At 43.6% G+C, this 26,296-nt stretch overlaps 1 protein-coding gene across 2 annotated transcripts in view; it reads right to left on the bottom strand.

Moving 5' to 3' along the window:
- The window catches only part of TMEM132B (transmembrane protein 132B), a 256,479-nt gene that overhangs the window by 167,345 nt on the left and 62,838 nt on the right, over positions 1-26,296 (bottom strand). For both annotated transcript variants that reach the window (XM_064466383.1, XM_064466384.1), the window contains exon 2: positions 16,604-17,483. In XM_064466383.1, the coding sequence (XP_064322453.1) occupies positions 16,604-17,483 (880 nt within the window). The remainder of the gene's footprint in view (positions 1-16,603; positions 17,484-26,296) is intronic.

Raw genomic sequence — 26,296 nt, 5'->3', positions numbered from 1 at the left:
AATGAACATTTGCCAAGCTCCCCCATGGCACACCAGCCACGGAAAGCAGACAGCACGAGCTAATGGGGCCCCACACGAGTCCATTTGCCACACATATGCTACATATACCCTCAGGAGCGGGATACCACTTCATCGTGTGACTGAAGGGACGGGACAGCTTCCCGGCTTCCCGTAGTCCCCGTGCTGCACGAACAAGTAGAATTGCTTTCAAATACCTTTGCACTGCAGAGCTGCACTTCTGTCCGTTCGCCTCCCTGGCAGACTCAGCAGCCTTCTCAGAGAATTTCTTCTCTCTGCTTGCTTCCCCCCAGCAGTCACATCAAACAGACATGTATTACCCAGCTTGGAAACTGCTGCTTTTATCCTCCAGCTGAAGAACTGAAGTAGTTAGCGTGCATACGTTTCTGAATGGTTTTCAGTGAGAAAATTCAATGTTCCTATTCCAGCGAAGAAAATAACAACTTGCTTTTCAAACTTCCTGTTTTTCAAGCTGATAAAAGCTGCCATTACAAATGATAGACAATTTCTAGACCTCAACAGACCTCCCGGTTCTTAGCTACATTGTTTGGGCCACCATCTCCCTCACTGATCTGCCACAGATGATGCTGTCTCCAGCTCTGTCTGTAGCCAGTCCAGCTCCCCCAGCAAAGAGAAGCCCCGATCTGGGGTGCAACACTGTGCTTCTCTTCTTTCCCCCACTGCAAGCAAGGCCAGTTCGTCTGACTCACATATTTCTCAAGGAGTAGAAGACCAGCTTCAGCGCAGCTACATCCTATTAATGCTGATATATGCAAGGCCTTTTAAAAGGCCTGGGGAAGACAGATTTCACTTTGTTGAGATAAATGTAGACACCAGAAACTATAAAGGTGAGGGAATCCAAAAAACTATCATTTATCTTTCTTATTCATTTGAATAGAGTTTGCCAATGTATAGCACTATGGTTTTACCCACATGCCAAAATCTGCAAATCCAGTTCCTTTAGGTGTTCAGTCACGTGAGGGCTGAACACAACACTGTACCTCCTCCCATCGAGTGTGCATTCTGGGAGGGGAATATTCCCAGAACACAGTATTATCACTCCAAAAATACTCCAAGTTTTTGAACCTAAGTTCATGCAACATATACCCAAGATACATGAAATTCAGCAACAGCAACTGGAAGTGTTGGATTCCTTTCCGCAGAGCACTTACTGCCTCCTGCCAGCAGGCACTCTTTACTGAACTCGACGAAAATGATACGAGCCTGTATCAGGCTCCAACATCGCAGAAAAAGAATGAGCCATCACAGTATCATATGAGGAATATGACATTTTCTCCATCTTTTCTTGGATGGTGAAACAGAAGCACAGGGAAAGTGAGCAAATCACTCAAGGCCACACGAAGAATAGCACCAAAATCCCCAAGCATAGAACATGCTACATACTTGTAGTAACAAAAATATATCTGTCATTGCACATCATATAAGCTCATTCAAACTAAAAATTTATCACTTGCTTCGGACTCCAGCCAGGTGACAGCAAATATATCATGGAGTTGTCAACAATCTGCTAATCTTGGCTGTGAAATGTAGGAATACAAGAAGCTTAAAAATATACTGGTCCTTCAGAAACCATAAATTTTGCTGGCTCTTTCTCACATAGCACTGGGTAATAGGTCTACTCCAGCTATTTCACTCCCACCTCCTGCAGTTAAACAGTTTCATTTTGCATGTCTATTTAAAGAACGACAACCAGACATACGGGGTAGCAGAAACCACCCATGGGTATACAGATAAAGAATAAAAGACCCTCTCTGGCTCAACTGAGAAGAATTACCACTGGCAGATTTAACTGGAAAGTCTGTACAGAAATACCAGGACACAAACAACTGGATTTTCAGAGCCTCCACAGAAACAGCTGGAATGGCATCTCTGTCCATCTGGAAACCTGGCCTGTTGTGCTCTTTTAATCAAAGAAAGCAAAGAGAAACCGAACCATTTAGACAAAAATTTAAATCTGGGTGGGGGGAGGATCTTTGATTATAAACACACTAGAAGTTTCAAAGGATATTTCTTCACAGATAAGGGCTTTTTCATGACATTTCACACTGGGCATATCTTGGGGAGACTGTAAATAAAAAACAAACCTCCTTTTTGTTCAAGTTATGATACTTTATGGTCAGCAAGCTCACTAAGGACTACGCTAGCCTGCTTAGCCTGAACGCTACTACCCCTACAGCTGTGTGACGTGGCCCAGCTACAGAAAGCAGCTTAAATCACCGTTCTTTGCTCAAATTCTGTTCTTTAAATGAATTTCTCTTGCGCCAAATGGCTTGGTGTACCTGCCATTCTTCATTTCCCACTCCGGCCACAAACTTCAATTTTCTCTCCATAGCATTTAAACAGCGCATAATTACAACTAATTATTGATCACTGAGGGATTACTTGTTGACAAATCCAATTTTCACACTGTTATCAAGCATGACTGCCTGTGGACTGGAGAGGATAAAAGGTACCTGTGCTGCCTTAGAAACCTGCGGGTCTGTAAGCTGGGTGGGACCAGCATTGCCACCGTCACTGTTGTTAAACCCATCAGACTGCAGTGGCACCTGAAGGCCAATGTGTTTAGGGACCTATTATGTAAGACGCTATAAATCTACACAAAGTGACAGTCCTCACCCCAAAAGAGTTTTGCACGCCTAAAAAAAGCCAAGCCTTTTACATCTGTAAATGTATTCAATTTGGCCGCGTTTATACCACTTCTGCATTCCATTTCTGCAAATACTCTCCCAAGCAAGCTAGCTGGCAGAGATGTTCAGAGAAACAGCTCATTTCAGGGAAAAAACACCACTCAATTTTCCTCAAAGCAAATTTTAAATTTGCATGCTTTGGTGCACCTGCTGATCTCAACAAATTGGATCAATGAAGGAAAGGAGAGCACTGTGCAACCCTGGCGCCCTGGGAAAGCGGCGCATACCCAGCCCATTAATGTTATTTGTTAGCTGCAGCAGTCCAGTTACAGGAATCAGGAGTCTGCTGCCGCGTGGTCTGTGCGCGGTGCAGTTGAGGGACTGTACAAAGAGGGTATTTAAGAAAAAAAGAATTAAAAAAAATCTGAGAGAAAATACATGGAGCTGCACAAACATCGTTGAATGGAGTAAAAAGCAACGTTTTCATAATAAGTCACATGATGAATTCTTTTCCCAGTTGTATTTCAATAGAGTTACTCACATACTTCAAGTAGACACAAATCCCAGTGTGAAAATATCTGTGCTCTTGCAGCCCAGTGGCAGCCCTTCCAGCATGACTTACAACAAAAGACTGAAAAAGTCCACTCCCGTGGTACACACAAATTGGTTTATTATTAGAGCTCATCCAGCACCATTATTTTCTGACAGTAAACGTGGTTTTAACAGAATTGAAATTTCCATGAAGAACATTTTTCTTGCAAATGTTTAACTTTTCTTTTGGGAAAAACCACTTTCTTTTCATGTCTGTTTAACATTAAGATACATTTCCCTTTCCATTCTGTTGCAAAGGAAGCACGACACAATTTAGAAAATGCTGCACTAAATCGCCCCGGCTTCTAAAATAAAAAAAAAACAAGAATGAGTCTCACATAAAGAAAGATTGTAAGTGCCTTAGTAAGGACTTTATTCATTAAAAAAGACTCAACTCTATTCTGCTTCTTGTCTATGAAAGTGAAATATGATTTTATTAAATGAAGCCCTTAATATGTTTGCTAAGACTCTGTCAGGCTGAACATTAACTACATTTCCATTGTTTCTCGAGTCCAAAAAGAAAGTTGCTCTGCAAAGCGACAAGCTCACTTACAGCTTCTCAGCCTACAGACCAGCGGAGAAGTTTGCTTTATTAAGTGCGTTTGCAATGCCCAGCACACACCAGGGGCACAGTGCATTCGTAAAAAGAAAATGCACAGCTGTCAAATCATTTAAGGAAGGGAGGGAGGGAAAAAAGAAAAAGGAAAAGCCGTGTTACATGCATTTCAATTTTGGGTAGCACAACCACATGAGCACACAGCCATTGTCTACTGCCCGGGTGCACCCCAGGATGCGTGGAGGCAACCCCAGCAGAGACCTGCTCCTCCTCAGTAAGAAATAATACCTGGGGGAGCCTTATAGGCTGCCGGGTCTCTGACCCTTTGCAGAGGGCTTGCACCACTGCGTGAACAAGTTGCTAAATCTTAACTTTGGGGGACCACAGCCGTTGAAGAGCTTCCCATCCCAGCCAGGGCACCTGCACCAAGCCACATCCTTGCCCAAAATGATTCCCCTCCCGACCTGCTGTTGACTTTTGCCTGGGCTTTCTGCTTCAGACACAAGCCAGACACAAGTCCACTCTGCCCTCTCCTGGCCTGCACACAGATCTGAGCCCGTGCAGGCATCCTGAATCTCCCCTGTGCGGAGGCCCTGGATGGAGGGGATACAGGCGGGCTGAGAAAAGCCCAGGCCTCTCTAAGGGACAGGCAGAGGGGCAGAGCCCCAAGGAAGGTGGACTGGGCATCAGCGTTTGGAGGGCGGCACAGGACGCACACACAGGATGGCACCTCCCTGCCCACCAAACTCACCACCCTTGTGTTGGGTACTCTTCTGGCCATCCCAAACACATCTGCCCTGGTAAGAGAGCTAAAGGAAACATCCCCTCAGCCCCACAGTCCCAATTCAAAACTAACAGTTTGGGGGGTGAAAGAGCATTGCCTTCCCTTCTTTTGGAAACCATCTCGTATTGAGGTGTATCACTGGAACGTGACTAATAAAAATAGTAATTTGTAAAATGAAAGCAATGACAGACGTTTCTTGTAAAAACACCATGAGACGTTACAGATAAAATAACGTTACATAAATAGTCTAAGCATTAGAACTGTTATCATCAACAACAGCATGGGGGACACAGCAGTTTAGCAAAGGAAGTGAAAAATAGCGAATGTGATTTAAGAGGCAGAGAATCTGCACTGGCAAGTTGTAATTACTGAAGCTGAAACCCAGCCAGGATCCTGGTTGACTGCCTCTGGGCTTGTGAAACACAACCTGAAATCTTTAAATGGCCAAATAATTGGCACCTGGGTTTCATGTCACCAACAAGACACTGCCATCGCCATGGCCACACCAGCACAGCCCTCCAGCACTAACTTGGAGAAGGATCAACCACAAACGCCAGCCTCTGTGGGACTCCTGATTTCAGACATCAACCAAACATTGACCTGAACCAGATCTGCTTTGCACGGTTATTTTCCTTCCCAAGGTGGTACAGCTGCAGGCTTCTTTCAACCATTCTTCAACTTCAGCACCCTGTAAGCATCTAATGTCTAGTCAAAGGACATAATTCATCCATTTTATGGTTCCCAGAATGCAAAGATATCTACCCAATTTCCTAAGAAACATTAATATTAAAGTAGCTTTCTCAGCCCAAATCATGCAAGCTGAACAAAGTTCTCCTGACATTTTATGACAAGGTGATTAATAATACCGAGAAGAAGAATGAAATGATACCAGATTATAAACCTTTGTAAATCTTTCAGTCATCCCAGGAATAATGAATGTGGATTTCTTAGGAGAGCAGTACAGATTTAAACAGAATCATTTTAGTTTTCTTGTCAATCAAGATGCTATTTATATAATAGCAGAAACAGACAATGAACTCATTTAATCTTAAAATGAGGATGTAGCACATTCAAGGTAAGGGTTATAGGCACATCTTTAACATATTTTTTCTTTAAAAAATTTAAAAACCACCCTAAGCTAGAATTTCCAAAATTCTTGAAGAAAGTGTTCCACCTCAACCATCATTTCTGCTTACTGACCTCCCCCTCTCCAAGCAAGAGCCACAGAGGCAAGAAGTTCAGTGTTCAGGTCACCCAAACTTAGCTGGACTTAGAAAGCCTGAGCTAATACGACCTACTTTTTTCAAATATCTAAGCAAAAATGTTTAAGAGCATGATCAAAACTGTACTGGCCTAATCATCCACTGGATTGAAATGCCCCAAACTTCCTTGGCATGGGTTATGGAATCAAGCAAAAAGCAAATGCAAACTCTTCACAGGTTGTTCTAGAAATGCTGTTAAATCTTCAACCCCCACCCCAAGACAAGGGTTATGGCCTTGTTCTGCTGCTGGCTGCACAGGGGAACTCTGCGCTCTCTGACCCCTTGAAGCAGGCTGTCCTAGACGTTACCTCAATGCAATAATTAATAAATAATAATACTGAATTTGAGCTCGTGCAACTCGTACAGGCTAAATGTTCCAAAGAAAAATGAATAATGCATGCAGAAGAGATTCATTTGGGGGAAAAAAAACCTAACTTCAGTTTGAAATAAAGCCCTGGTTGCCTTGGCAAAGAGGATTTAATTGCTGCAATCACGACATCGCACATAAGGTCGCTGTTTGAGGGAGTCCACAGTACTGCTATTCATTCTGTATCTGCTCCATAGCAAATAAAGGACTACTGGTCCCAAGAGCATCAGTGAAATACTTCTGAAAAGGTTTAAATTATTTTTAAAGGGTTATTAGCTTTGGAAAATGAGTCAAAAGTCATCTTAGCTGAAGAGCATAGGTACTTATGCCATATTATGGAGATAACAGCAGGAAATGTCGTAATTGAGACTGCACTACTAGTGTTATTGTGTGTCATTAAAAACAGTACTGAAAACATGACCGCTCCCTATCCATCCGTGTCCTGTCCACCCACCCAGGGTTACTACTGCCCCTAACAAATTTCCCAGTAATTATCAGAAATACGAAGCCAGAGCACTAGCATACACATGTGCCTTGCACAGAACCAAATTCAAATAGTTTTACTGGCACAAATCCTCAGCAACTCTACGGAAGTCAATTAAATCACCCCTCTTTTCTGTGTAAGAGAGAGAAGACTCTGGCCAGGCAAATTAAATTAGAGATGGGCCACAGCCAAACTCCCAGATCCAAAGCAACCCAAAACTCACAATGCATTTGGATCCTGGTCCAGATTCTCACAGTCTGCTACCGCCTCTCCCTCACCCTCTGCCACCTCCCAGGATGGAACAAACTTTTCAGACTGTCCCCAAGCATCACTTGGTGCATTTTATCACCATCTTCCATCAGGGACCCACATCAAAGTGCTCATACGTGTGCTTCCTGTGGCAGCTTGGCACATTTCTTGCCCAGACCCTCATTAACTCGAGCAGATTCTTAGAAGGCCCATGAACAAGGCACTGCCTATCCCACACTTCTGCTTCTCTTCCTTTCCCACTTGCTGTCTTCTAGGACCCGCACAATTAGAGAAGGAGATTCAGTGAAAATGCATTTGAGGACTCCTTCATTAATACCACAAAAGCTTGGGCCACACAGTGAGAAAAAAAGCAACTGAGAAAGTTCACTTGGCAGGAAAATTTAAAAAAATCAATGTAGTGGGGAAGGGAAGGTGTATTCTGGTCCTAGTGAACAACTTGAACAAAAGAACGGCAGGAGCAGAGGGAGACCTGCTGGAGCCACACCTGATGGCTCAGAGTGATATGGGCGACAAATTTGCCCCACAAACTTGGGGCTGCTTGAATACAGCCTTCCCAACGGCACCCTCCTCATTGGGATGTCCCTGGAAATACTGCTGCTCTGACCAATTCCTCCTCTGCTGGGAATATCCACAGCATGTCCACAGGGATCCCAAGGATATTTTAGAGATGTTTTCCTCTTACATATACGTATGGAACTCTCACCACAGGATGAAGCACTGCTCCATACAGGGCACTGACACCCAGCACTGCTCAGGGCAGGGGGCTTTTAAGTAGCAGAAAGCTGGGGGAGATGAGAGATAAATGCCTTGGGAAGCCCAAGAAGAGCTGCCGCTGCCGTACCCCATGTAAAGCAACGCTGGCCCCACTGCGTGGGGGCTGTCTGCAGCTGTGCTGGGGTGAGGCATCACCTTCCTCACACTGCCCTGTTCCCCACTGCCCACACAGCACTGGGGGGCTTGAGGCTGAGCAGTGCAAGTGAAATAGCTTTAACTGTAAGCACCATTTGCTGTGCCTCAGGGTGGCAGACTCATTTGTCACTGTTTTCTTCTCCTGCAGCTCTTTTGATTCATCTGGGATCCAATAACTTTGTTAATACTATTTCTTTCATACCCTGGCCAAGTACAGCATCCGAGACACACGCAGCAGCTATCTGAAGCATTAAATACCTCACACAAAGCACCGGTCCCTGCTCCGCCTCATCCAAAACCATTGCTTACAAGTCCTTTATTGACATAAATTGCATGGGGGGCAGGAGGAGCACCCAGAACAAGACACGTTGACAATTTTCTTGCAATATTCTGTCTCCTGCTCTAAAAGTCCTCCCTCCACAAAGCTGTCAGCTAACCATTGCACTGGCTTTGTATCAGACCATGCAAAAACTTAGGGGTAAGCACAAGGATTAGAGCAACTCTGTTGCATCAGCGGGAATGTGAAGAGACTGATGTGCTCACTCAAAGCAATACTTCATCAGCTCCACGGGGCATTAATCTGTTTTTTACTAGGATAAAATGACAGCAATGCACGGCCCAAAATATTTATTTCAGGAAGAAAGTAAATTTCAAAGTAGACACATTTTTATACTTTTCTTTTAATACTATTCATTACATACCAGAAGTAACTGCATCAACGACCAAATCACTGTTGTGTCTGACTTGTTTAAACAAGACCATGATTTACTGCACTGCCAGCTAATGAAGAGCCGTACAAGAAGCTGATCAATGCCACCATTGTCTGGCAGCACAAAGCAGGGGCCACTCAGCATATTGTCCAAAACAAAGACACCCCCCCAAGCTCCCCGCCAGGGACACACTGTGTCACTAGGACACACAGTTTGCAATAAAGCCACAGCATGTCCCTGAACTTGAAGTGACCACTCAAAGACAGGAACCCTTTCTGACCTCTGTTCCCAAGCTCAGTGTGAGGTGAAGGGGAAAAAAAAGGGGGGTGGTGGAAGAAAACGTTTATCCTGCAGCTGTCTTCCTTAAATTACCCTTTGTGATACCGTGTATTTAAGCAGTTTTGTCACCTGAAGGCAGCTTTGTGTTCATTAACAGAGGTAACTGAACTCAGAGCCAGGCGCTCACAGGCAAAACTCGACTCCGAATTCCATCTTAAGTGGCTTTCCCTTCCTGCTTCATACCTGCGCCAATGTTAATCACAGCAGGGGTAACCATCTGTCCCTTCCTGCAAGGCAACAGCTACAGACAGGATGGCCCCCAGCAAAAGAAAGATTTGGAGAAGGGCAGCGGCAATGCCCTGCGCAGAGGCTGAACCTTCAGCAGCCCCTTAGACACAGCTCCTCATCCAAGAGGAATCACTACCCAGCGCACCTTCACATTGCATAGAGGGAGTCTGAGCAGGTGCAACAAACCAAGGGCGTTCTTTTAGCAGCGGTCTCCTCCAAAATCCACTTGCCTCCTTCCCTAGCATGCTCTGCATCCACCGCTCGTACCTTGCTCTCGGTGCCACCCTGCCACGTCTGCTGACAGTGCTCTGCAGATCCGCACCCGGCCCCAAAGCAAGCATTGAGTTGTGCAGGAGCTGCCTGGAGTTAATTAGCAGGAGCTGTCATGTTAAAGCTTTCGGAGACAGGGATCAGCCTCAGAACAAGCTTGTAGAACCCGAACCATTTAAAAATGTAAAATCTCTTTCCATTACCGTCAACAAGGCTGAGTTTGTGTCAAATCACACAGCGTATTGGCACCTTCCAAATCCACAGGAAACACTTTTCACATCATCTCCATTTTTGGAGTATAGCATGTCTGCTAACACGCTGGCAGGCAAGAGGTTGTTGGGGCTCCTATTACAAACCCTATTTGTCACACACGTGCAAAGCGATCTGATGTGTCAAACAAGATACGCTGCCACCAGTTACACACAGCACTGCTTACCCACTTGTAGTTCAGCACTGCAGAGGTGAGATGCCTGCTCACACACCAACTGACTTAAAATCAACATAACTCACTCTTTTTTCCACTTTATGGTTAGCACTCCTAGATGCAGATGGGCAGATGAATGAGATGGCTGTGCTGCTGGCAGGACTCAAATAGAAGAAAAAGTAGGGTTTCAAGGCAAACCAAATACCTTTTCCAACAGAAAGCGGGTCCTTGCTTCATACTTAGTGGTCCCCCACCACAGACATGAAATATTCCCAAACTGTCAAAACTAAAAATAACTAGTAGGCAAACTACTTACCCTCTCAGTGAAAAACGCTGGTGAGATACCCAGGCAGGCTAAACATTTTTCATTAATCTAATTCTGCATTTTGGTCAGCACCTCCCCTCCAACTCTTACAAACACTTCCCCGCTCCCATGGGAGCTGGGAGCATCCCTAAGCCAGGGCTGTGGGGGGCGAGGAAGGCGCAGACAGTGGGCCCTTGCCACAGTCACCCAAACTCAGCACCTCAGCCTCCCATCGCTGTCTCATCCTCCTTTACCTTGACAACACCTTCATAACGCCACAGTAACGGGCAGCTGCGTTTCTGGACAAAGCAGCACATTCAGGACCCCTTTTACAGGGCAACAGAAGTCACCGTCAGGAAAAGTCTCAGTAAAGAAAGAGCGTTTTATCACCGCGACGCTGCGATCCCGTCTGGAAGTGCTTCAAAGCCAATATCCAACAACTAACAAGAGCTTCTCGCTGTCGCGTGGGGCTGCTGCTCTGCCTGTTTTATTCCTGTGAAGAGTGATCGCGGACGGCTGATTATTGTAGCAGATAGTTGACCTTTATCTAAAATTCCATTAAAAAGCTTTATTGACTGGAGTCTTGCGGGGTCTTTCAGGATTCACTGGGTCATTTATTCACTGTCGGATATCCATCGGGTTTTAAGCTTTTAAGATTGCTCAAGCTCTAGGAAGGAGCGTGCTTTTTTTTGTCATTTTTAACTGGTTTTAAGACTGTGTGAGGGGGTAGTTTCTTGTCTTCTCCCTCTCCGGTGTGCTGTCAACAGAGAAGGTTATCTTAAATCACATAAAAAGGGAGAAAAAGCCTGGCGATGTGGTAAGACTACTTCCAGGGCAAGTTGGCTCGTGCACGTGGGTGCAGCACAGCCATGCACTGCCTGCAGGTACCCAGCGAGGATGCCTTTTTCACCTCAGCCACAGATTCAGGTCTAACTACTCCAAACAACATCTTTTTGAAATTTATAACTCCATACCATCATGTCAGGCTTTCATTAGCTGAAGCAACTTTTTCTGGGCCACGTGCCTGTCTCAAACAGAAATAAGAAAAATGAAAGAATGGTTCAACCCTTTCTGAAAGAGGATTTATAGAAATGGTTTATCCAAGCTAAAAAAAATTCTGGTGACAGCTCCCCCAGGCTTTGCAAGAGGGTTCTGAAAGGATGTTACTCCCTTTCGCGTTCAGTGACAAAAAGAAAAGAAAACAGTGGGGAGCAAGGCACATCGAATGAAGAAGGAGATCTGGAAAAAACAGTGTGAATTTGTCTTTGAGGAATATGTTATACTGCATATATACATGGTACTGAGTTAAGGTTGCACAGACATCTCTGGCATTTCCAGACTTTGCAGTGCTTTATATTTTTTATTAATATTACATACTGCTGTTTCATATTTTACATTTAGTTCAGTGTACATTCAGAGGAAAGAAAGAAATAACAAATTTAAACATTCATTCTGGGTTTATTAAAATCCGGGTAAAAACCAAATATTCCCAGGTCGCCAGTAACACTTCAATTCTGCACTTATTTCTAAATCTAAACTAGCATTTCTGATTAATTTCAGAAGTATATTTTTCCCTTTCTCAACACTTTCACTTCTGCTGAATTTTCATCCTAAAATGATACTTCAGTTAATCATTTATTTCTCTCACCAGTAATAATCCTGCCCTGCTTCCCCATTCGTACCAGCTCGGTTACAAACGATGAAGGCCATGCAGAGCCTCTCCTCACACACAGCCATTCCCCATAGTCTGTATGCTCTCATCTTCTATGCATTTCCAGATCTAAAACCTTCTGTTTTCTTTCCCTTGTTTGCTATTGGCAACTATTGGCAAGAGACATCCTCTTAATGATCTTTTTCTGGCCTTCTAGACGACTGCTCAGACTTCCACAGATCTTTCATTATTAACGCAGAAGCCTTGTAAGTCAGTTTTAATGGCCTGTGCAATTTTTATTCCTTAGCAGGAGACATAACCTCCTCCATATGGATATATGTTTATTAATATAAATCCTTAATATCATTTTTCCTAGTGAGAATAATCAGTAAAAGCCAACCAGCGTGTATTACACCTTGTACTGGTTCATCCCAAAAATCAAAAAGTAATCTTTGCCCTGCAGTATGTGGAGCATGGCAGAGAGAAGCGGATAATCTTTTCCCCTGAGGGTGCCTAGGCACCGAACAACAGCGCGGTTCCTTTGCACGGTCCCGCCATTCCCCTCCAGACAGAGGGCCGCATCCCGGCCGCAGCCACTTTCATTTCTCAAGCATGGGATTCATTACCTGGTTTCAGCCCCTTACTATTATTCCTGGAATATCTCCAATCCCTGTTTCTATTCTGAGCGGGCATAAAAGAAGGATGGGTCATTCGTGGTAGGGACGTGTAACGAATGCCGACAAACCCACTTTTTGTCTGTGACTCGACAAATTGCTATTAGTGCTCAGCCTTCATTACCAGCACATCCTCGCTGGCGGTTTAAATGGGGAGACTTGGAAAACAGGACAAAACTCTGCCATTTATTTATAAAGAGAGTGTCCTGGTTTCTTTCCTATAACCGAGGGGCAATTGTCCTTTTAGTCCATTAAACTTTTTCCTACTGCACAAAACAACTCCCATCTTTCTTTTAAATACACCCTTTGAGTCTCAAGATGGAGTTAAACAACAACATACCCCACAAAAGAAATGCAACCCACTCCCAGCGCTATTGGATGAGATTTCTGTCTTTCCAGTTAAGCAAGAATTGTTTTCCCCTGTCTCTTTTACAACTCCACCATGTATATCAGGAGGCTGCTTCTGTTTAGTAAATAGCACAGAAGTTGGTGTCATCCCTCCTTTAGTCATGATTCCATCTTTCCGCATTTACTATGTTTCATCTATGTTTTCAAGTAAAGAAGGTAACAGAGATACTCCTGTGCATCAGAAGACAAAAAGTGCCTGAAAATTTGTGACACTGCTGCATGTATTAGTCCTGCTGGAATCTCAAAGCTGTGCTTAATTTTTCCTTTTTTTTTTTAAACTAGGTAGCCCATAAAAAAGTTTCATCATGGCAACATAGCCCATTTCACCTACCTTTATGGTTAAACTATGTTTAGTGGAAACCTACCTAACATAATGGGCAAAATTTATGTTCACAGATGGTAAATTTTACAGTACCAACCAGACCGGCAAGGCCACAAATTAATCTCCAGTGTCATAAGAATTTCATTGCACACATGTATAGATCATCTGTCAACAAAGTGAGCAATATGACTGTCAGGCACAGCAAAAGCATTAAATGCACACTTAGCCTAAAAATTCTGCCCCTTGACATTTCTGGGTCCTTCAATTACACCAAGCCACACTGGCTGGCCTGCAGTATGAAAAGAAACAAATTCCTCAGACCACAGCACAACTAGAGCTCCAATTCAATCTTAAATTCTAGTTATTGAATGAAAACAAACAATCAAGACTTAGCTTACGCAAAGCAAAGCCAGTTTGGATAGATCAAAGGGACTGGAAGTGATAGCTGGAGCTTCATGTACAACCTGCAGCATCACCCTGTAAGCGGCATTACTGGAAGGATGGGGGTTTAACAAGTGAGGACCTTTCAACACAGCACATTGCTGAATCATGAAACTGTTTCCAATTGCTTTTCCGTTTCCAAGCTTGGTTAAGAATCCCAAATTTTACCAAAACGAGGAAGAATCTGCTCTTGCGTGAGAGCTGAAGCCAGTTTTGCTAGAACAAAATCCAACATAAAATATTACACAACACAGCATGAAATAGTAAAGAGGTGCATAAAATTGAGCATATCTGTTCTTTTGCATGCTGTCAGAGCTCGAGGTCGGCGTCAAATGCTGTGTTGAGAATGACTTGATTTTGATCTATTGTCTCATATGAGCCAAACTGCAATTCACCCCGCTACACTTATAACAGATATGATTAAAAACAATCAGTTATATTAGGCAAAAATATATTTCCCAAGGCAAACATTCACTTCAATGTATTTTTCTCTGGCTATATAACACACAGAAATTCTATGTATATAAAAACCTTCTGGGTTTTTATGGACATTAGCATTGAGCTGAAAAACAGGGAAAGCCTGTGAGGGAAACTGCATAAATTAGATGCAGGCGCTATAGTGATTGTATTTCCCTCGGCATAATTCCCTGCCTACTGTGTAAACTTCAGCTGAATAATCTCTCCACGGGCCCCACGTATGTCATTCGAAATAATCATAGCGACAGTTGCTGATGCTCTCTCCATCCTGGAGGACGGGTGAAGCATCAGCAGAATTGCATTTTGCCTCTTACTTTCAGCATTCAGCTGAAGGTTAAATAAAAATACTTGCAGTTTCTCTGATGAAAAGCACAATGCAAGCAAAGCCAAATAAAAGACCAGACAGGCTAGACTACATAAAGCCGATACTGAAATTTCCCAGGAAATATTTCTGGGCACGTAAAACATGCTGATTTATTGAAACAGAAACATCTCCTGGAGATGAACCGATTCCGCACACTTTTCAAAGAAGGAAATCCCCATGGAAACCTGACTGCCTTCCCAGCAGCTCGGGAGCACCGAGATGCACGCTCCATATGCCGGGGGAGCGCCGCGAAGTGACTCCCGCCTGCCGGCTGGAGACGTGCAAGTCATGGGGACCTGTGGGAGCAGACAAGGGTCTCGGCAGTAGCCAGGCTCTTGTGGCTCATCCCGGAGCTCCCCAGTTTGGAGGCTCTTGACTCCCTCGGTTTCCACTTCCTTGAAACCCCAGGTGAGTTACTGTGCTCAGCGTTTCCAGAAACTATTTTGGTTTTGGAAGACAGCATTTCAAAACTATCTCTGCAAGAAGTTTCTGGTGCTTTCCTGGTCAGCAGAAATATCAAAACTCTACCCTCGCACTATTTGTTACAAGGTGAATGTTATTTTAGAAATTCCAATGGAAGGAAAACATCCTTATCCTAGGTTGTCTCTAATACCTAGGGAATTTTATCTGTGGTGTGGCAAAGAGAACAAAAAAACCTGAGAATTAAGAGCTGATGTCAAATCCTTGCAGAGCCTTAGGCAAATTCCATAATCTCTCAGCTATAGCACTGAGGATCAAAACAGAATTGCTGAAACCTGACTGCTCCAGGATGTTGGTCCATCTACTGATAGTGGATGCTGGCCAAAATCACATTTAATGAAGAAAAACCAGTAAAGCCAGGTAACGGCAAGAGTAAGTTGGATTTATAGGAAGACCCTTCCTGACCCAAACTTTTTAAAGTCTGGTTAAACTCTATGATATTTCTAACGCATTTCCCCCCCCACACCCTGAACAGATGAAAGTGCTTAGGATATTGCAAACCATTTCTTTCCCTCCGTCTGTGCCCTGATTCACACAGCAATCTATAAGTTTATTAATATGCATGTGCTATTTCACAAATGTTGAATGATTTGAAAGTGCTGCATAAGGTTTGCTGTCTGTTTTCCCAACATCTGTCCCCAAAGTGCACTTCTGTCGTGTTCTGCTCCCATTGTTCTTGGATCAAAAAGTTAGAAGTAAGGCACAAATCTGTTTTGAGGTTTGCTAGCGCGGGCTGCAGCTCCTTCTTTCCCAAGCGTCTCGCATTCTCACAGCATATGACACTTTCCAATTACCTTTTGGCCCTTTCATTCCCCCAGTCTGGCTCACATTTCTCTCTGAGTTTGGTCTCTATGCAGCTCTGAACCCACAGTCTGACAGCTAAGGACATAACAAATATGCAGCACTAACCCTTGGGGTGGTTAGAAATGCCTGAATTCTCCTATTACAGGCAGATTCACAAGTAAAGGTCACCAGAAAGTCTCAAAACTTAAAATAAAAATGGGCCACGCAACAAGCAGTCAAACGCTTGAGGAAGCGGGATGGACTGTCTTACAGAAGAACCGAAGATGACTTGCAAAGTTTGGATCCAAATCCTGGCTCTGCCAAAGACTTCTTACGCAAGCTGAGGCACATCTCATGTTCTCACCTCTCAGCTCCCCTCTGTACCATGCAACAAAATAGTTCCTCACCACATATGACCTGTGCAAGATGTATCCCATGTACTTTGGAAAGATAAGAAAGTTGATAAAAAGAGAGAAAGCGTCACCAAAGAAACCAAAAACCCTCTTGCAAACTGTCTAGCAAAATGGATCACAGCAGTTACCCTAGGTGACTTACAGAGGCATAATTTAGGAGGCAGAATTACGACTACAAGCAAATAGAATTAAAACAAAAAATAATCACACAAACATTTATAGCTCATACTTTAAAATCAATTCCCATGTTCTAAAAAGTGTCATCCATACAGATAATTCAAGACTATTTATAGTTTTCCCCACATGGAGAGGGAATACTAAGTTCTTTCAGGAAAACACAGCATGTAACGAAAGAAATTACACCTGATATTGATTTGTCCCTATCTGTAGACTGTTCAGCATACAGCACTTCAAAAATTCTCTTACCTTAATACAAACTGGTCTGCTAGAGAGTCATCAGCTAGGGAAACACGAAAGGTCACAACATCACCTTCTCTGACGGGGTTGAGTGGTAAGCGAATAACAATATTTTCATCTAGCCTCAGCGAAGATTGTTTTAATTTGTCTTGATTTGGGTAAACAATGATGCTACCAATCCTCTCCATAGCTGACAAAGCCTTGTGTTCATTATCTTGTCCTGCATGGATATTGTTTTCCCATTTTGCATCCTCTGGAGAACATTCCCCATCTGCTGTATAAATCTTATAGAAGAGCTCCACAGTAATCCCTTCCAAGGAGGCTGTTTCCTCTGAAACCAGGGGTGGAGGGGAGCTGAACCAGCTAGGAGATAATTCCAGCTCCGCAACGCATAATCCTAGATGACCTGTCAATCTACAGCTGGCCACAACTTCTCTAGACTCCAGGAAAGCAAACATCTTCACGCAAGGCAACATCTCCGCAGAATTATAGTCATCCCAGTCCTTCCCTGCGATATAGAACAAGGTTTGTATTTTAGGTTTGTTGGAATAGATGGAGCTGTTGATTATGTGAGATTTTAATTTCCAATTAAAAGTAAATTTATTTGTGAAACCAAAAGATGCAGAAGTCAGCATGAGGTCCAAGGGAACAGCCTGTTCAACAGTAAAGGGTCCATACGTGGCATTTAGGACAGGTGGCAGTTTGGCTTTGTATATAAAGAATGAATCCACCCTAGATTGCAAACTGGAGTTCCTCATGATATCCTGGTTGGCTTCTTTGAGGAAGAAGAAAACATCAGCATTGCAGATGTGATAGCTCGCGGGGAGATACGTTGGCAGGTTTGAAAATCTCTGTATGCTGTCCATGATCCCTCCTCGGCTCTCCACCACTGCAGGCCAAAGATAAAAGGAAACAGAAAGACAACTCTAATGTTTGCTTAGCATGCCCCTCAGTTTTTCTCAAAAGCAACATATTACCCAAGATCAATACTGTTCGCCACAATTACAAAACAATCTGACACAGGTACCGTGGAATAACACTGTTGGCTCAAAGCTCATACACTCAAAAACATCCCACTGCTTCAGCTCCCTTCCCACCTTCCCCCCTCGAATGCCTACTTGAAAGCCATTAATCAAGTACTGGATAAAACAAGGAGGAGATTGATTAGCCAGATCCTGATCTAAGTTCCAAAACTTTTTACTGGTCGGTTTTTGTTCTTTTATTGCTAGATGAAACTTAGGACCCTTTCTCATCCATGTTCCAATGTAAGAAAGAAACTAGCATATTGAATAGTAGTAGGCAGTAAAGCAGAACACTTTTAGTTTAACATTGTGAATGCACAACACAATGGGGACTTGCAAATCTGCATCACTCCCAATCCACTTTTGCCAGGTCAGCAGTTTGGAAGTTAGCAGCAAATTGATAAAAGCTCTGTATTCTTGAAACCAAAACTTTTCACAAAAAAAAAAAAAATATGGGGTTTGATTGAGGTCTCAGTGGGATGGATTTATAGGCAAGAGTGAACTTGAGAGAAGGAGAGAAATCCTTTACATGCAGAAGGTTCACAGACGCCTAGAAGGATTTCTTTGGTTTAATTCCAGAGGAGAATGAAACACATTTGGAAACCACAGAAGTTTCTCTACAACACAATGGTCAATCCTCCAGCCAGCAGTGAGCAATTTTTCCCAGGCAAGAAAAGATTCCAGAGGGAGGGAGGGATCAAACAGACATCTTTGGTTTGGGCTGATCTCTAATTAATAGTGAGATATATTCAATCTGGGCTGCAATTCTACCAGAAAGAAATGGTGGGTCTTTCAAACTAACAATTCATATGCTCCAACAAAAAGCCGGTGAATGCAAGCTCCTGGGACTGCCACAGAAGAAATAAACAGAAACCAAATGAATTAAAATGAAGCAGTTCCACAATGCACAGAGATAACAAAGGAACAATGACAGATCCTGAGGTCAAAGCTCTTGTTGTCTCTCACTGAAGCTTAGCGGCGATTTTACTGTTTGTCAGGACTGGGGAGAGCAGATACACAACGCGACAACCACACAAACAATTACACCTGCTATAAGCCAGATGACTCAGATACTTGCAGCCACAATCAGCCACAATTTAGCACAGATAAAAGCTCTAATATTTAAACTGTTTTTTCAGGTTGTGTATTTTTAAAGCCTACATGTATCAAAGACAGATTCTAGGACAAATCTCATCCATTTGTCTTTGCTCCACTCTTGTTCTTGGTTGAAATTCTGCCCTTTTTTTTTTTTTTTTTGATGGCTTGATATTATCTACACTTGTTTAAATGCTTCTCATTACACTTGTTTAAATGCTTCTCATTTCATCACAATATTTCATTATCCCACTCTACTCAGCGCTTCTCAGGCCACACCTGGAGTACTGTGTCCCGTTCCGGTCCCCACTGTACAAAAAGGGTGTGGACAGGCTGGAAGGGGCCCAGAGAAGGGCCACCAAGATGATCAAAGGACTGGGAAGCTGCCGTATGAGGATAGGCTGGAAGAGCTGGGTTTGTTCAGCCTTGAGAAAAGGAGGCTTAGAGGGGATCTCATCCCCATGTACCAGTACTTAAGGGGTAGCTACAAAGAAGATGGAGACTCCCTTTTTACAAGGAGTCACATGGAGAGGACAAGGGGGAATGGGCACAAGTTGCTCTTGGGGAGATTCCGATTGGACATGAGAGGGAAATTTTCCACAGTGAGAACAGTCACCATTGGCATAATCTCCCCAGGGAAGGGGTCAACTCAGCCACGTTGGACACTTTCAAGATTTGGCTGGACAGGGTGCTGGGCCATCTTGCCTAGACTGCTCTTCCCAGAAAGGTTGGACTAGCTGATCCCTGAGGTCCCTTCCAACCTGGGATTCTGTGATTCTACCTTTACTTTTGCTGTATATTTAATTGTGCCAAGGTTTTTCTGTAGCCATTGGAATATTCTTTGTGGGAGCAAGTAAATGTGCAACAATATACAAAAGCATTAAAAAATTCTCAGCAGGAAACAGTATCAACAGCCTCCTCTCTCACTACTCCACGTGGGGATGAGATCAGGGTTACCGCTCAGCCCCACAAGCAAATGCAATTGCAGAGCAGCTGCCCTGCAATCACCCCACTTTGGTGTCCTCTCGTTTCTTACACCCATGCAGAAACATTTCAGCCCCTCTCTCATAACACACCAGTGCAGCCAACACCATTCCCCAGCTACACGCAGCCACAGACCTGGACCCCAGCTGAAATGCAGAAACCCAGATGATGAGAAACTTTCTCCTCCCTTCCCCATGTGAGCACTGACGTGGCCAGCTTGCTATGGTATCATAGCTCTCACAGGGGACAGTTTTCTAGTGGAGAAAATTGGCTTCAGCCCTTCCCTTCCACATCTCTTCTCGTTCAGATGCGAACAACGGGCAGCTGGCACGCTCCCTACAGCATGCAGAAACTGAAGACCCCGATTCAACATGGGAAGTCATAGGGTGTGAGCAGTAATAAGCAATTCTGGAAGAAGACGGGGTAGTGTCTCTGGACAAGAGGCTAACCAAGCTACAAGCAGTGTAAGAGGCAGGAGGCACAGGTGAGACGGATACCAGGGAAAGCAGTAGGTGCTGTGTAGCAGATATGGACACCACTGCCCATTAGCACCAGGCAAAGGAGGCTGCACAAGGCAAGAAACCTACAGCAACCTACAACAGGGATGGAGGCAAAGAGCAGAGGCTGGTGACCACCGTTTAGCAGGGGTCAGGCAATGCCCCACTACTGCGTGCTGTGCTGCTCTGTGGGAGCCCCGACGCTTTTATCCCACCACTGAATAACAAAGTGCTCGGGAAACACACTGCAGGTCAAACCCCATCCTGCTCGTAGCAGGAGGGGAAGGGAGAAAGGAGGAGATTTTAGAACCAAAGTCACCAAGGGATGTTTTAGCAGCTCCATTACTGCTCTGCTGTTTATAGAGCACCTTGACACGGCATGGCTTGCCGTGCCGTTGTGCAATTGCACAACTCAGTCGCTGAAAGTAAACTTTGCTCCTGTGAAAGCCTAGGCGGCGAGGGGAGGAAGGGTGTTGTTTCTTTACTGAGAAGTCAAATGCAGACAAGCACCTTCCTGGATTAATTGTAGAGAAAATCGAACTACATTTGAAAGCAATACTTTTGAGAAGTTGCATTTACCATAAAAATTGTGCAGCCATACAGATAAGCACAGGACACACAGCAGCAAGAGCACCCCCTGATTTCTGGGAGAAGAGCTAAAATTCACCTTCTCCCAAGACACACCAGATTGCAGAGGTCATTTAAACACTGATATAGTTCCTGAGCCTAAAGAGGAACCAAAAATGAGGCATGGCTTAAATGCATTTGTGTTTACATTATAGGACTTTCCCCCCACACCACCACCTTATGCAGAAATTTTCTCTCTCAAGCAGGGATTTACAGGAAGTTTAAAAGGCACGTTTTCCCCCTTTCCTCCATTTCATTACAGTGGCAACATTCAGTGCCTCTTCTCAGAACTGGTATGAGGACTAGGTTATCAGCCTGCTGTAACTCAAACAAAATGAGACACAAATTTTGCCTGAAAGCTTATATGGGAAGCTATAAACACCACTAGACAGGGCTGGGCTTTGTCCTAGAACCAGCCTGCATCAAAATATGATATCTGAATCTAGCAGCATTTTATGATGCTGTAGGAACATCTAAAAAGAAATACTTCATCAGATGGCAGGACAACACCCCGCCTTTTTAATTCAGCACGTCAGCACCACAGCATCAATCTCCTTATGGCAAAAATCAGAAACAGGACATTTCCAGCTTTCTGGTGTGCAACAAAGCGACATCACCTGCTCCTTTAATAAGCACTCCAGCAAGATCAAAGGGGCAGATCATTAGATGAGAACGTGGGTTAGTCCTAATTATGGAACAAAACAGTTGAAGACATGTAAATGGAGGCCAAATAGCATTGGGCTCTGGGGATGCTCATCTCAAAGGTTCAACAGTTTGTTTCTCAGACTACCGTGGCATTAGGGGCACTGAGGGGAGACGTATGGAAGTAACACACTGTTGGACATGACTTGACGTACCTAGCTTGAATTTCTAAAATAACTTTTACCTTCCAACACTTTTCAGCAGGTCCTTTGCCCCTTTTAAAACACTCAGACTAGCCAAATACCAAGGCCCCTAGAGGAACAGGTCAGCCTGTAAAATCTTATCACTCCCGTTTTATGCCAAGACCCCTCCCTCCAGAGTTGGGCAGCAGCCTCACAGCACAGTTCATCCTGCAAACTCTGACTGTGCAGACGGAAAGGAAACACCCTTCTGATGTTCCTGAAGAGCAGAGACGAAGCCACTGTGCTCATAACGAACCATGCAATGCTGTGCATCAGAGAGATGCCCCTTCCTCGTCCTTACTTTGACCAGCTCAGACCTCAAACAAAAATTCCTTTCTGATGTCTTGATAATTCTTTATTTAACCATAAAATTATCCATTGCTTTTGTTTTAAATCTCACTTGACCCTGGACTGATGCCACAAAAAGCAGCACAGGACTAAGGCACATGCAAAGCCGTAGCTGTAGGTCACACTGTGCAATAAAAATCTGCCATTCATGTAATTCAAGATTTCATCCAAGCTACATTTCTTAGACTTCATACATATCAGTAAGAAGCAAAACAAGTATCCTGCTACAAGGTAGTGGTGGCAGTGGCAAGGTCAGCATTAAAAACTAATGCATCTATGTTAAGCTGTAGTAAGAGGAAAGCCTTTAAAATTAATCATTTTGTAACTAAAAAGGAAGATAACTCCTGTTGGAGCATAAATCCAAATTTCACACCTAAATCTTCCCTCTACTTTAGCTAGCTACTTAACAGGAGCCAAGCCTTCCATAAGCCCTCAGTAATGCCGAAGTTGAAGGTGCAAGGAACAAGAAGTGTTTAAAATTGCAACTTTTTCAATATCCTTTCTTCTCTGAAAACAAGCAAGAAAGCCAATCCTGCACCTGTGGAAAAAACTGTGAAAATGTTAAAATTCATCTTTCCTGCAGCATCATCAGAATTGTAGCATGAGATCATACAGACACTCCTCTTTGTAAAAGAGGAATAATTTCAAGTAATGTGGTGCCAGTAAGTACTATGATGTTATCCATGACTCATACAGAGGCAATCAATGGCTTGTCTGTATGGGAGAAAAATCACCAGCCCTTCCCACCAGCCCTCACTAAAGACCATAAAGACCAAACTACACATGTACATTATTCCGCTATAAAAATGGCTCTATTCATAATAATTATTTTGCTCTGGAAATGCAGGCATTATCCTTGAATAAAAACACACTGTATCCCAGAATAGGGTGTCCACACAAGGAAAGCTATTCTGAAACTGATAAACTGTAGAAGAATAATTAATTCTGTACCAGCTATGTAGGTCACTTTCTCTTATACATGTAAGGGGTAAGACCTGATGCTGTTTAGGCACCCCAGCCGTGAGAGGTGGTACAAGGTGATTTGGCCTGGATACAGCTGGGGTAACTCAGACTCCTAATCCCAGCAGCAGGAAAATGAGGAGGATGATCACAGTGCGAAAATCTACCAGGAGTTTAGACCTCATTTGAGCACTATGAGTAGGATAAGTTTGGGTTGTGTGAGGATTTAAGAAGCCTAGATGAACACCCGCCTCGTGCTCTCCCTGACTCATTCAGAATTTAATGAAATAACCATGAGAGGAGGATGTCACTGTTTACTTCCCGCATTCAGAGTCCATCCTGTGACTCGTCTCCTCAGTTTTACATTAGGGAAGAAAAGGAGGAGGAAAACCCTCCATAGTCCCACTGAGGAACAATTTCCATCACTACCATTCAAAAACAAATCTTACTTCTTTAGTACTTGAGGTAGTTATCCAGTGAACCACACTGACACAGAAAAAAAAAAACCCACATAACAACACACCATCTTTTCAGCTGTAACAGATAGTTTGAAGATATAAATGACACCGCAAGAAAGAGCTAAGAAGAGTTCCCAATACTTTTTTAATACTAAATTAAAGTTGGCCCAGAAGCTGTCAACATATGAAAAAACGTACCACGAGAAAAGATGATGGGATCCCTTTAAGCTTCTCTCATTCTCTCTTCTTCTTATCCTAGTTCAATATAAGGATAGAACTTTATGTAGGACTCACAACCCGTTTAGTCCTCACGTTCAATCTTGATTACACATTTGTGGAGAGAGAGATCACCTTGCAAAATATTGCTAGTCAGGCAGCTTGTTTTAAAAGACAAGAAAAAGGATGCAATTTGAAAAAAAAAAATAAGAAAAAAAAGTCCATTTAATCCAAACATCTAAAACTGAAGAGAGGTTAATTAACTTTTTTATGCTTGGGACAAGGTCTCACATATTTATCTTCAAATGTCTCAGTCAAACTTCTGTTACTCAAGCTTCACTGCAGCTACCCGTTCTGGCCACCCTCCGTGGGAGTCAGCCCGTCTCATTTTAGATAGGGATCTAAGCCCAGCACACTCCAGTCTCCCCTTTCAGTAAATCACAGAAAAGGGTATCTCCAGAATTCATTCATCCTCTCCTAGGCACTTACATCTTAGGGATGATAAATCACCCTTGGGAGGAGCCTATTTCTATCCATTAACTCAGTTGTTAAAGGTGGCCAGTGCAGACCTCCATGCTGGAGGTTTAGATGTCTACAGGCAAAGGTGCCCTGGCCCATCAGATGTGATGGCTTCACTAAAGCTTCTCTTCCCATGCCGCATGCCTGCGTTTGCCCATCACTCTGCTTCCAAAGAGCTTGAAAGCAACATCTCAGGCCTCATAAATCTTTTGTCTACCAAAATACGTTTTTCAGTGCAAAATTAAACATGCATATGAATGAAACCCTTGATCAGGCCACAAGTTCAGTAACAAATTGTATTATTGTGTTCCAAGGCAAGTCAAGAGCTTTGCCTGTTTACCATTGCCGAAAAATTAAGTTGGATGTGAACGTTTCTAAGCTGGTGCTTACTACAGTTTTTAGCCTGCACGCATTTTGCACAGTCACCCATACTGAAAGACATACGTAGAGCAAGGCCACCTACAGATAGTAATAAAACCGTACTGTCTGAAAGGCTGCCTATAAATCTTATTAAAGTAATCCCTTCCCTGAACCCAGATTATTACATTCACCTTTATGGTAGAATAAAAATTAATTTTCTCAGCTATAATAAGAGTATGATAAGGAGGCATCACTTGGGACTAAATAAAGATTATAATTAACTCCAACTGAATAAATCTAAATTTAGCTTGGACTAGCAATTTGTTTTCATACATTTTCCTCTACAACTGAGTGAATAGGTACAGCAGGATTAGCATCCCATGCCAGTTCCAGCACTGCTGGCACAGCAAGGAGTGAGGCAGAGTGTAATCCAATACCCAAGAGGCCTGAAGCTTAATTCAGGCTTGTCTATCAGCAAAAGTTTGGAAAACTGGAGAAAAACAAAAAGGCTCAAAACTGCCATTAGTCCGGCAAGGAAATGATGTGAAATGTTGGACTCCAGAGAGAATACTGCTCGCTGCACTCCCTACATCAGCATTATGCAAAGACAGGACCTCTGCCAGGGGCTGCTGAGAGCACATTTAGGGGAAGCATCCTCTCGGCTTGCCTGATCTTATTCTTTCCTACTGAGTATCTGCTTCTGGATGCTATCAGAAATGGGCTGCTGGGCCAGATGGATCTGTGCTCCCACCTGGTACGGCCATCCTCAATCTGCGACACCTCAGAGGTGATTCCTAAAACAGTTGCAGAACAAGAAAACACAACATTACACAAGCGTACACAAGCATGCAAACAAAATGGGGTAAAGTAAATGCAAACAAATATGCAAAGTTTACCCTGATTTTTTTACTCAGTTGATAATAAAAACCTTTATAGCAGCACTACACACAGCAGATCAGAGATTTTTTTTTTTTTTTTCAAGGAAAAGAGACTCTACTTATAAAAGGTTGAGGAATTGCCTTGTAAAGCCACCTCCACATCATTTGCCATTCTCTGGGAAGATGATTGTTAACAAGGTTCTTAGAATCATGAATCATTAAGGTTGGAAAAGACCCTTAAGATCATCGAGTCCAACTGCTAGCCTATCACTGCCAAGCCCACCACTAAACCATATCCTCAAGCACCACGTCTACCCTTCTTTTAAATACCTCCAGGGATGGAGACTCCACCGCCTCCCTGGGCAGCCTGTGCCAACGTTTGACAACCCTTTCGGTGAAGAAGTTCTCTAATGTCCAACCTAAACTTCCCCTGGTGCAGCTTGAGGCCATTTCCTCTCATCCTATTGCTTGTTACTGGGGAGAAGAGTCCGACCCCCCACCTTGCTACAACCTCCTATCAGGTAGTTGTAGAGAGCGATAAGGTCTCCCCACAGCCTCCCCTTCTCCAGGCTAAACAACTCCAGCTCCCTCAGCCACTCCTCCTACTTTATTACTGGGAAGGAGAGGTTCAGGCTTGTTTATCAAAACAGACCACATATTTATCATAGCCAGGGAATAGCACGCAGCCCAAGCGATAAAGCTATGGTGCTTCCTCCTCCGAGTTCCATGCTAGCCCATGCAGACATCAGATTTGCTTGCCTAAGATTTTATCAGGTATAAAGCTACAGCTGGACCGTTATCTTTACAGCAGAACGGTTCACCAAGCGGATATGTTCATTTCCAAAGACTGGAGT

The sequence above is a fragment of the Phalacrocorax carbo genome, chromosome 15 (genome assembly GCF_963921805.1).
Source record: "Phalacrocorax carbo chromosome 15, bPhaCar2.1, whole genome shotgun sequence".
In the NCBI taxonomy this organism is placed as follows: Eukaryota; Metazoa; Chordata; class Aves; order Suliformes; family Phalacrocoracidae; genus Phalacrocorax; species Phalacrocorax carbo.
Note: the sequence above shows the minus strand (reverse complement) of the source record. Positions and strands in the feature narration are given on the sequence as shown.